General features: G+C 44.9%; 1 protein-coding gene across 1 annotated transcript in view; it reads left to right on the forward strand.

Annotated features, from left to right (window-relative positions):
* Nucleotides 1-13,093, forward strand: part of stap2b (signal transducing adaptor family member 2b) — a 60,813-nt gene extending 47,720 nt beyond the window's left edge. The window contains exons 11-13 of the mRNA XM_078198143.1: nucleotides 4,601-4,633; nucleotides 7,774-7,866; nucleotides 10,300-13,093. Coding sequence (XP_078054269.1) covers nucleotides 4,601-4,633; nucleotides 7,774-7,866; nucleotides 10,300-10,373 — 200 coding nt within the window. The 3' untranslated portion in view covers nucleotides 10,374-13,093. The remainder of the gene's footprint in view (nucleotides 1-4,600; nucleotides 4,634-7,773; nucleotides 7,867-10,299) is intronic.

Consider the following 13,093-nt stretch of genomic DNA (forward strand, 5'->3'; position numbering starts at 1 on the left):
ATTGAGTTTGTGTCTTTATATGCCCTGTTTGTGAACACAACTCCCAATCACCTGATAAAGGAGCAGCGCTCCGAAAGCTTGTGGCTTGTGCTACCAAATAAACCTGTTGGAATTTAACCTGGTGTTGTGAGACTTCTTGCGGTTCAAGAAGGCAGCTCACCACCACCTTCTTAAGGGTGGTGGTCTGGATGGTATGTGGCTTGGAGGGAATGCATCTGCTGCCCTTATCCTTTTAGGTGTTAGATGTCACTGGTTTGGAAGGTGCTGCCTAAGGAGTCTTGGTTCATGGGGTTAGTGTAATATTAGCATGGCTAGAGGACTATCGAACTCTAGGAAACAGAGTTAGGATAATTTTCAGGTTGGCAAACTGTGGCTGGTGGAGTGCCACATTGATCAGTGCTGGAGCTGCAACCATGATTTATAGTACCGACTTAGATGAAGACTGTATTATACACCAAGTTGCTAATAATACAAAGATAAGTAGGAAAGCAAGTTGTGAGGAGGATACAAAGGGCAGGATTTTCTGGCCGCGCCCGCCCCAAAACTGGAAAATCCCGCCCAAGGTCAATGGACATTTGCATGGTCCGTCCCCCCCCCACCCGCAATGATCCACCCCCCAATGAGCCTGCAAAGGAATATAAATAGATTAAACAAGTGGAGACAAAACTGGCAGGTGGAATATAATGTGGAAAAATGCGAGGTTGTCAACTTTGCAGGAAAACCTGAAAAACAGAATATTATTTAAATATAGAGAGCCTGCAGAATGCTGCAGTGCAGAGGGATCTGTGTGTCATGAATCACAAAGAGTTAGCATGCTGGTATTATTAATTAGGAAGGCAAATGGAGTGCTGGCTTTTACTGAATGGGAAATGGAATATAAATTCGGGAAGTCTTGCTACAGCAGTAGATGGCACTGGTGAGACTGCACTTGGAGCATTGTGTATAACTTTGGTCTCCATACTTAAAGGACCTACTTGCTTTCTCTTGTTCTGAGAAGGTTCACGCACCTGATTCCAGGGATGAAGAGGTTAGCTGACGAGAGGTTGTGAAGGTTGGGTCTATACTCATTGGAGTTTAGAAATATGAGAGGTGATCTTATTAAAAGATCTAAGATTCTTGCCAGGGTGATTATGGGAGATATTTCCTCTTAAACGTATATTTATTAATCACAAGTAGGCTTACATTAACACTGCAATGAAGTTACTGTGAAAATCCCCTCGTCACCACACTCTGGTGCCTGTTCGGGTACACTGAGGGAGAATTTAGCATGGCCATTGCAACTAACCAGCACATCTTTGGACTGTGGGAGGAAACTGGAGCACCTGGAGGAAACCCATGCAGATACGGGGAGAATGTGCGGACTCCACACAGACAGTCACCCAAGCCGGGAATTGGACCCAGGGCCCTGGTGCTGTGAAGCAGCAGTGCTAACCACTGTGCTGCTTTGGGGGGGGGATTTCAAACCGAGAGGCGGGGGATACAGTTTAAAAATAAAGGGTCTCCCATATATGATAGAGATGAGGTGAAATTTTCTCTCTTCGAGGATTGTTAATCTTCTCTTCCACAGCAAGCAGTGGAAGTTAGGTCATTGAATGCATTCAAGGTGGAGTTTGACAGACATTTTGATGATAAAGGAGTTAAGGGTTAAGGGGGATAGGCAGGAAAATGGTGTTAAAGCAGCAATCAGATCAGTCATGATCTTATCGAACAGCTGAGCAGGCTCAAAGGGCTGAATAGTCTACTCTCCTCCTATTTCATTCGTTACTTGTCCCAGATCGAAGTATAAAGAATGCCCAGAGCCCCATCTAGTGGATACTGTCATCATTCTTCAATGTGGTGGAAAGAAATATTCAGATAGTAAAAGTAAAATTACCATCGTCCCAGACGACCATAGGCTGCTGTCCCCTTTTGAGGGGGAGAGCCGGCTGGTGGTGATTTAACCTGAGAATCACCACACCTCGGGCAAGGGGCAAGGTTCAGAAGGCGGGGCCTTCATGAACCTGAGCCAGTATCAGAATTGAACTCCCACGGTGTTGGCATCGCTCTGCATCACTAACCAGCCATCTGAGCTCACCGACTCCTGGTCAACTAATGAACAGGTCAACAACTCCAGTCGCAGTGGTTGGCACTGCTGCCCCACAGCACCAGGGACCTGGAGTCGATTCCTGGTTCAATTCTGACCTCGGGTGACTGTCTGGGTGGAGTTCGCATGTTCTCCCTTTGCCTGTGTGGGTTTCCCTCGGGTGCTCTGGTTTCCTCCCGCATGAGGCTGGCCATTGATTGGGTCACCGGCAGTGCGGGGCCACTGCGCATGCGCCGATCTCGTCGCTGACAGATCAGCACACGCGCAGTGGCCCGCTCAGCGCTAGGCTGCCGACCTCTCCACCGGGGATAGGCCCCGCCCACAGCTTTTCAACGGAATTCACACCAGTGCACTCAGCAGTGCACAGAGTGTGGGAGATTCATTTTGAAACTCCCACTGAAAAACCAGCGTGATTTACTCCAGTTTTTACGCAACTTCGACACTGAAAACCTTTTGGGGAGAATAGCATCTGGATGTTGATGCCTTGAGGGGAGAGGCTACAAAAAATTAAATGTCTGAACTGGAGATTCTTGGTCATTAACCTACCATCTTTGGACTTCCTACAATACGCTTTTTGGTATGAAGGGGCCCTGCCTTCAGACTCTGCTAGCGCTGGTCTAGAATCAGTCATTAGAAAAATGACCCAGAGTGACTCCCCTCTGACTTTATTCTTGTCCTCTTCTGCTGCATACTTCTCCAGGACAAGCTAAGGTAAGCCGCTCACTGGCAGGCAGCTCATTAGGGCTCTGAATATTTGCTAAGGAAATAGTTTAAGGAGGTTACTGTTGAACTCAGGGCAGTCCTAAACCAGGTCCTAATAAGCACAGTACAACAACACAAAACTAACACACTTACCTGCAAATACCCCGCTATGCAGCTTTGAATATAACATCTTGGGTAGTGTTCCCATAATGGTGAAATGGGCAGGCCCATGACAGATAAAATTTCATAGAATCATAAAATACCTACAGTGCTGAAGGAGGCCATTCGACCCACCCTGGCCCTATCCCTGTAACCTCACACATTTACCCTGCTAATCCCCCCGACACCAAGGGCAATTTAGCATGGCCAATCAACCTAACCTGCACTTCTTTGGACTGTGGGAGGAAACCCACGCAGACATGGGGAGAACATGCAGACTCCACACAGTCACCTGAGGCCGGAATTGAACGTGGGGCCCTGGTGTTGTGAGGCAGCAATGCTAACCACTGTGGCACCGTGCTGCCCCTTTCAAAGTCTTGGGATGGTCTGGGTTTCATGCAAAGAAATGTGAAATGATGCAGAGGGAAGATAAGAAGAGGTAATGCAAATGAAGTGGTAAAATTTTATCTGGAGTTGAGGGGCAGAGAGGCCATAGGATTCACAGACACAAATCTTTGAATTTGGATGATGGGTTGATAATGCTGTTGAAAAAACAATGTCTTTATAAATAGAGGCATAACTTACAAAAACAAGGAGATTATAGTCAACCTTTATAAATTTATTTTTAAGTCCCAACTGGAGGATTGTGTTCATAGAACATAGAAAAGCTACAGCACAAACAGGCCCTTCGGCCCACTAGTTGTGCCGAACACATCCCTACCTTCTAGACCTACCTATAACCCTCCATCCTATTAAGCTCCATGAACTCATCCAGGAGTCTCTTAAAAGACCCTATTGAGTTTGCCTCCACCACCACTGACGGCAGCCGATTCCACTCGCCCACCACCCTCTGTGTGAAAAACTTACCCCTAACATCTCCCCTGTACCTACCCCCCAGCACCTTAAACCTGTGTCCTCTCGTAGCAGACATTTCCACCCTGGGAAAAAGCCTCTGAGAGTCCACCCGATCTATGCCTCAATCCTAGACACCACACTTCAGGAAGGATTTCAAAGCCTTGGACAGGGTGCAGAGGAGATCTCTGTCAGAATGGCGAAACATAAAACAGAAAATGCTGGAAAACCTCAGCAGGTCCGACAGCATCTGTGGAGAGAGAAGAAAACCAACGTTTCGAGTCTGGATGAACCTTCGTCAGAGCTGGTGCCTGGGATGAGGAAGTCCAGTGAAATAGAGAGATGAGAGAAACTGGGATTTTTCTCCTTTGAACAGAGAAGGCTGTGGGGTGATTTAATATCATGAGAGGGCTTGATTAATCAGATAGAAAGAAGCTGGTCATAATGTAGGAGGGTCAGTAACCAAGGTGATGGTTTTAAATCTCCTGTGGGAAATAAGCAGAGCATTTTCACACAACCTCTTATTACGATCTGGAATGCACTGTCTGGAAGAGTGATGGAAGCAGATTCAATAGTAACTTTCAAAGGGAATTCGATATATATTTGGAAAGGAGAAATTGGCTGGACGATGGTGGGGGGGGCGGGGGACAGGAAAATGGAATTAAGGGGAGCATTCTTTCAAAGAACTGGCACAGACATGATGAGGCCAGTGGCCTCCTTCTGTGTGGTATGATTTTATGATTATAGCATATGTGCTTTCCTATTCTTCATGAGTTGAGAATATAATGTTTTTTCTTTCCTCAGAAATTGAGAAGCTGAGCCAAGTCAAAATACAAGGTAAGTCTGTGAAAACAATAAGTAAATCGATGTTAAAAGTAATATGAGGATAAAATGTTAATCTCCATCAAGGGCAAAGGTGCCCATATTAAGCAGGTAAAGTTGCCATAGTCCCAGATGACCGTTGGCACTGACTGGTGGTGATTTAACCTGAGGGTCAATACTCAGGGGAGGGGCAATGTTGAGAAGGCAGGGCCTTTATGAATAACTGCTGCCAGTCTGGGAACTGAATCCTCGTTGTTGATGTTGCTAACCAGCTATCCAGGAAACTGAATTAAACTGACCCCATAATACAACAAGCCCATATTATAATAAGCAGGGCTCAGTAATGATGCTTGGTGGGCTTCTTCCATTTTTTTCCTCTGAATCTCTTTCGCAGTCTGCACGACAGGGTGATGTTGTCTCTCCTCACCTTGATTCCCAATAAAAGCACTAGGTTGCTATTAGGAGACAAGATTATCCCAGCTTCTGTTCGGTGAATGAATAAATCCTATGTAATTGAACTTTTGGTCAGTACCTTTGGTATGATTTGAAAGATGTGGGGAATTATTGGGCAGATCGAGATCACGTTCCTCCATATCTGCAGCAGTCTTGACAATAACTCTTTAACCAGACATTGATTGAGCTGTGGCCTCTCAATAAAATGTTTAGAATATAGAAGGGGGCACTAGCCCTCAAACGTTCTCCTCCATCGACCACTTAGCGGGGGGCAAAAGACCCTGCAGACCACTTACTGGTTCTACCCCACCCGCTTTTGCTTGCCACCGCAAAGAAATTCGGACAACCCATTTGGTTCACTAATGTCCTTTAGGGAAGGAAATCTGCCGCCCTTACCTGGTCTGGCCTACATGTGGCTCCAGAGCCACAGCAATGTGGTTGACTCTCAACTACTCTTGGGCAACTAGGGACGAGCAATAAATGCTGGCCAGCCAGCGACGCCCATATCCATGAATGAATAAAAAAAACCTAATGGGAATTTATGGACGCTATAAATATTTTGGGGTTTTCTATCACTATTAAATGTAATAAATATATGCATTTAAAAAAAAATTAAACATCATTAGCAAATTACTCACTTATGCTAGAAATGAAGGTGTGGCCATTTTTATATTATAGACATTAATACAACAAGACAACATGCTTATTTGAGTTATAAGATCGTTACAATAGTCCTCTGGGAAACTAATACCTTATATCTCTCTTACCTATAATATCGGTTTAGCTCAGTTGGCTGGACAGCTAGAGTAATGCGAACAATGTGGGTTCAATTCCTGTTCTGACCGAGGTAATTTAGGAAGGCCCACCTTCTCGACCTTGCCCGAGGTGTGGTGATCCTCAGATTAAATCACCACCAGTCACAGTCCATGGTCATCTGAGACTAGGGTGATTTTTACCTTTCTAATAATGAAACAAAATCAACAGGAACATAAATATTGCTTACAAAACTATATTGTTGCTTGCGCTTATGACATCTCATGCCGCTCACTTATCAGCTAGATAGTCAATATCTTTTCCCAAAAGTAGGGGAGCCTAAAACTAGAGGGCATAGGTTTAAGGTGAGAGGGGAGAGAAACAAAAGTGTCCAGATGGGCAATTGTTTTCACACAGAGGGTGGTGAGTGTCTGGAACAAGCTGCCAGAGGTAGTAGTGGAGGCGGGTACAATTTTGTCTTTTAAAAAGCATTTAGACAGTTACATGGGTAAGATGGATATAGAGGGATCTGGGCCAAATGCAGGCAATTGGGATTAGCTTAGGGGTTTAAAAAAGAAGGGAGGCATGGACAAGTTGGGCCGAAGGGCCTGTTTCCATGCTGTAAACCTCTATGACTCTATAAGTGGTGGGAATGAGGGTTCTCTGATATGGCTCAGCCATGGTGTTGTGTCTCAATTTTGGGCCAGTTTGCATTCTACCTGGTAAACCCTCGTGAACCACATTTTCAGAATCACTGAACTCAGAGAAGTTGTCTGGGAAAAAAATAGAATCATAGAATCCCTACGGTGTGGAAGGAGGCCATTGGGCCCAACAAGTCAGCACCGATCCTTACCCAGGCTTACCTCGTAATCCCACACAATTACCCCACTGATCTATATATCTTGGGGCACTAAGGGGCAATTTCCCATGGCTAATCCACCTAACCTGCATATCTTTGGACCATGGGAGGAAGTTTTAAAGTTTTTTTCCAGTTTATTTATTAGTGTCCCTGGACCTACCTGGGCCTTCCCCGATCACACCCTTTCCTCCCTCTGACCCTGATCCCAACTGCAGAGTGGCAATGGGACCCCCCCAACTCCCATCGAGCCGCAGTCCCTTGGCACTACCTAATGCCTACTGAGCAGCGCCCAGGTGCCCCTTGGGCATTGCCACTTTGCCCCCTTGGGCAGTGCCAGGGTGCCAGGCTGGTGCTGCCAGGCTGGCAATGCCCTCCCCTTACCCCTGACCTCCTGGGGGCGGGGGGGGGGGGGGGGTGGGGCATGGCTTCCCTTCACTCCAGCAGGATCAGCCGCCAGCTCCCCATTAGTGGGGAGCTATTGTAAACCCCGCTGGAGTGAACCACTTCTGGCGGGGAGGGGCAAATGCTAGGGGGCCTGGAGACTTCAGAACTGGGCCTGCTAATAGGATGCTAATGCAGGTTTTAATATTTAAATCAGCTCCATGCTGATTTCCAGAAATCCTGGCCCCAGAAATCTGGGCCTCAGAGAGACATGTGGAGGCCATGGCACCCGGTGGGAAGCCCACTAAATGACCTCCGCTGATGCTAAAGCAATGCAGCAGGCTGGGAGAATCGCCCCCTAGATTTCTGAACACGCACTGGTGTTAGTGCACTGAAGTTTCATATTCTACTCCGTCCCAAATGCATCTGTTCTTGTGAGGAGGAATTGTGGCTCATCCTCCCTTTGGCTAAAATTAGACATTAGTTGCATTCTCAATTAGATCAAAGGGACATGATGTACACCATTAAAATGTTGAGAGCCAAGCACAGTCTGGAGCTAATCACATTGACTAATATCCTGACCATTAAATAAATGGAGATAGTAAAACATATGCAGGATGACATGAGTAGATAATTCTACACACTAGATACAACTGGGAATAGCATGCTACTGCCGTCTTCTTTAACATCTGATCTTTGTCTTTTGTAGCTCAACCCAAGAAGCCACTCATGCCACCTGTTGCAAAAACTCTGACACAGGCAGATTCTTCCCAATTTAAAGCTTCCCCTGGATTAACATCAGGTAAGCAGGGAAGGTAGCTAGAACAATGAAATACTGTTTTTCAAAGTGTTTTTTAAATAGATTGTTGTAATTGATCTAGGGTGACTCAATGTGGCTTGAATCAACAAAGATTTTATTGGCAACAATAAGAATAATATATACAACAAGGTCAGACTGAATTACCATGCAACTGTTCCACTCAGCTCCCTGGTTCCAAATGCAAGGCCTTCCTCCACCTGTGTCCAGCTGATTGGCTCAGCTTCCCGCATGACAATTCATAGTATCCAGCCTGATCACGTGGCTCTCGGAAAACGACCCTCCCTTAAAGGGTCACGCTACTACACGCCTTGCCCCCAAAATCCAAAATGCACCTATACCTACGGCAAAATTCCTAACCATGACTACTTCCTCCACTTGAAACACTCTGCTTTTCCTTCCTAAATCATGATTCTGAGAGGCTAGTCTCCACCCTCCCTGCCAAATTTGGGAATATCATGTCCAATTGTGTTCTTAAATGACGTCCCATCAGTAACTCAGCTGGCTTGACTCCGGTGGTCACGTTTACGGTAGTATTGTATGATAAACTGACTATATGTCAAGGAAGACGTCTACTTACTAGTTTTTTCATTGATGACTTAAATATTTGTCCCTCTCGCTCTGCCGGCTTGTTTGATGCTGGGTGCTAAGGCGCCAACCTCACATGGTGAATGCCAACGGACTTGAGAAATTTTTGGAATTCTTCTGCCGTGAATGATGTGCCCATTGTCTGATACTACCACTTCTGGAATGCCATGGATAGCAAAGATCTCCCTTAACTTGTCCGTGGTGTGCGTGACTGTTGTGGACTGTACATCTAACCACTTGGAGTGTGCGTCTACTAATATAAGAAACATATGACCCACAGATAGCCCGACAAAATCAATAGCTAGCCTTGCCCATGGTCGGCCAGGCCATTCCCAAGGATGCAAATTCGCTGGAGGTGGTAAAACCTGTTGAGCTTCGCAATGAAGCATTGACTAACCATCTGTCCTATTTCCTTGTTAATGCCGGCCACCACACATAACTCCTAGCTAGGGCCTTCATTCAACATTGACCTAGATGGGAATCATGCAGTTCTTGTAATAAGAGTTGTCCCCCCTGGGGTGGGACTATAGCTCTAGTCCTCCACAGTAACACCCCATTCACAGGTTATTTCCGTCCTTCTACTTTGGTAGGGTTTTAGCAACCTTCACTTCTCATACCACTGCCCTTGTATGATCATGTTCTTTTTCTTTTGATAATACAGAATCTTTTTCTATCCACAATTTAAAAAAAAGTTTATTTAATAGTCACAAATAAGGCTTACATTAACACTGCAATGAAGTTACTGTGAAATTCCCCTAGTTGCCACAGTCCGGCGCCTGTTCTGGTCAATGTACCCAACCAGCACATCTTTCAGAATGTGGGAGGAAACTGGAGCACCCGGAGAAAAGCCACGCAGACATGGGGAGAATGTGCAAACTCCACGCAGACAGTGACCCAAGCCGGGAATTGAACCCGGGTCCCTGGCGCTGTGAGACAACAGTGCTAACCACTGTGCCCCCATTTTATGTGTTTAGCCGAGACTGGCAAGGTCTCTACCAGATGCAGTGCCAGTATAATCTCTTGAGGAACTGATGGTGATGCTATTGTTTGTGGCAAAAGTAACCGGTTAAGTGTGTCTGCATCTGATATCTGTGTTCCAGAGCGATGCTGAAACGTATAACTGTACGCTGTTAACAAAAGAGCACATCTCTGCATCCTTCTGGAGACAATTGGTTGCACCGTCTTATCTTCTCTGAATAGACCGAACAATGGCTTGTGGTCTTAGGCTATTGTTAAATGTCAGCCATAAATATATTGCCCTTTGAGCTGGTAGATATCATGGGTTTGGAAGGTGCTGTTGAAGGAGTCTTGGCGAATTGCTGCGGTGCATTTTCTAGATGGGCACACAAGGCCATCATTGTGCATTGTTGGTTGGGGGAGTAAGTGTTGAATGTGATGGATGGGCTGCTAATCCATCTGCTTTGTCCTGGTGACGGTGTGGAACTTTCTGAGTGTTGTTGGATAAGGATTTGGATGGGGATAAGTGTGGACTTTTCTGTGATGTCCCTTTACTCATAGTTCAAACATGTAAATTGCCCCTTAGTGTCAGGGGGACTAGCAGGGTAAATACGTGGGTCTACGGGGATAGGGGTGGGTGGGATTGTGTTTGGTGCAGAATTGATGGGCCGAATGGCCTCCTTCTGCACTGTAGGGATTCTCTGATTCTACGTTGAATGGCCCACTTTGGGTGAGATGTTAAGGAGGATAAGGAAAATCCACTTCAGCGTGAGCAAGTTTCGTCAGAAAAGGAGAAGGGCAAATTGGAGAGAAATATGTAATTAATTATGTTTGTTTGTTCAGAGTTAACATATTTTACCATTTCTTCAGCAGCTGTCAAACGTGAGCTGCGAGAAAAGTTGATGGGGAGAAAGATAGCAAAGAACGAGCAACATTATTCCCAATAACACTCACGCCTATCAGTGTCCTGAAGAAACATGAAGTGAAGAAATGGGATTTAAGTGGAATATATTGTGATTATTCCAAACCTGTAACACCTGGAAGTTAAAATCATTGAGGATGTGGACTTCCCTTTTGGGTAATATCAAACTGAATCTCTTCACAAAAACTGCACATTTAATGTTGATTCTTTGATAGGATAGTTGCCATTGCTGCACTCCCTGTTTAATGATAGTCATTAACTGAAAGATGTTCAATCTTACAACCCAAATTGCACTGTAAAAAATCGATATTATGACTAAAAAGTGACGTCGGCCCATTTGCTTTCTACATAAACTTGAACAAGATGTAAAAATCAATTTTGATGATGAGATCATAGAGGCTTGAGTCAATTCCTTTCATGGACCTTCCTGAATCTCATTTGGGCTTGTAGCTTGGCGTACATAGGTCACTAGTCATGACAGTGTACAAGTCAGTGAATTTGAGACTCTCACAGACTGAGATGAGCAAACTGAGGTTAAGATAAACTTTGGGGTTCGATCTTACCATCTTCTTTTAGTGAGAACCCTAATGTTCAACTGGCGCATGTGGTCTAACTTCTAAATATGGAGAAATGGTGTGAAATGTATCTGAAACCAGTGTGCAAATCAATAATGACAAATTTGCATACTGTTCCATTTAATCAGTTAACCAGGAAATATTGAAGGTCTGTGGAACTTACTCTTGGGCTGGCAGAGTGCCGATGTCTTAATTCTCTTCGTGACTCATTGTATCATTTATTTGCTTATTGTCTGATAGGTGGTGGAGCCTAACTTCCACTATTTTAATCAGCGGAGCAAAAATGATACTGTTAAGAATATTAGAAAGGGGCGGCATGGTGGCGCAGTGGTTAGCACTGCTGCTTCAGAGCGCCGGGGTCCCAGGTTCAATTCCAGCCTTGGGTCACTGTCTGTGTGGAGTTTGCACTTTGTCCCCATGTCTGCGTGGGTTTCCTCTGGGTGCTCTGGTTTCCTCCCACAGTCCAAGATGTGTGGGTTAGGTTGATTGGCCATGCTAAATTGAGTTAGGGGTAAATGGGGGTTACAAGAATAGGGCCTGGATGGGATTATGGTCAGTACATACTTGATGGGCCGAATGGCCTCCTTCTGTACTGTATTGATTCTATATAAGGTATGGAAAGGTAGCGGGGTGGAGGGAAGGAGGACAGTGGTGGACTGTGGGGTTGCATTATCAGTTGCTTAAATGCTGAGAAGGATGTGTATTGTAAGAGTTTGCTAGAGATCTAACCTGGATTGTAAGAACTGAGGGAGAATGAAGAGAAAATGCACAAGCCACAAGTTCGATTTCAGATTGTGCTTCCCCTTTCTTGCCCCACTCCACTTGAGTGTAGATGTGTGTAACAGATCCCAAAGGAATGATAAACAGTTCCCTTCTTGGGAACATCATTAATCCAGGGCTGGTCGAAATCAAGAATATGGAAAGGAGGAAAGCTGGCTTATAACATAGGACGTAACGTTAGATTGGTATTGAGTTTGAATTAGTGGGGAAAGGTGGCAAGTGGGCGAGGGAGTTGGGAGAAATTCCCTCAGGAGGTTAAATCGATTTGCTAAAGAGTTCAGGATGGAGGAGATCATACATGGTCCAAAGAGAAACAGCATTCAAAGGCTTTTTGTTTGACCTCTTGTATCTGAGGTTAGCTCTCAATGGAGAGGAGAAAAACATAGCTATCAGGGCAACTTGAGTTTATCAATGTGCAAAGAGTACCCAAACGGGACTGGTTTGGTTGGGGGAAAGAATCATGTTAAAATTGGACAGATGAGCAGTGAAAGGTTGAGCTACGCCACTAGAGTGCAGCTTCCTCTTTTAAATAACACTATAATATGTAGGACTACATGTGGACAATAATATATGCTTTATAACAAAGCTGAGCTGAGTAACCGGCAGTGCTGTGAAAAAGATCTCGAGATTTATTTAAACATTGTGCACTTAATGTTAAGTACTTTGATAAGAATGTAATGTGAATTTTGAATGTATTCGGATAGGTTGAAGTGATATTTATCTAATATGAAACAGAATTATTTTGCTTTTTCCCTCAAGATTCCACCCCCCCTCCCCCCAACCCAAACACACACACCATTCTGAAGACACTCTTGTTGGGCATGGTTTCATGGGTAAGGAGAACCCTCAAGTAACTCACCACAGGTAGCTGTTCTTCATGTGTGATCGTTAATAGTGTCGCTGGGTTACTTAGGATAAAGGACAAAATAGCAATATCTGGTCCTGTCCTTAACCAAGCAAATCCTAATGCTGTCTTCGCTCAGACTTGCAGCATTATCACTATATCCTGTCTGTCTCCTCTCAAATACAGGGACAGTGAGACCAATAGAGTATAGCCTCCAATGCTACCTTGGTTGAATTGATGTGGAGATGCAGGCATTGGACTGGGATGGGCACAGTAAGAAGTCTCACAACACCAGGCTAAAGTTCAACAGGTTTATTTGGAATCACGAGCTTTTGGAGCACCGCTCCTTCAACAAGTGAGTGGACACTAACCTGATGAAGGAGCAGCGCTCTGAAAGCTTGTGATTCCAAATAAACCTGTTGGACTTTAACCTGGTGTTGTGAGACTTCTTACTATTGGTTGAATTGAGTTAGTGCTTCCCAAATCAGAGAACTTCTGGTCAATATGACTTGCTTACAATTCTCAAGTTGCCTTTTAAAGGGGTGT

This window comes from Mustelus asterias, chromosome 26, assembly GCF_964213995.1.
Source record: "Mustelus asterias chromosome 26, sMusAst1.hap1.1, whole genome shotgun sequence".
Lineage (NCBI taxonomy): Eukaryota > Metazoa > Chordata > Chondrichthyes > Carcharhiniformes > Triakidae > Mustelus > Mustelus asterias.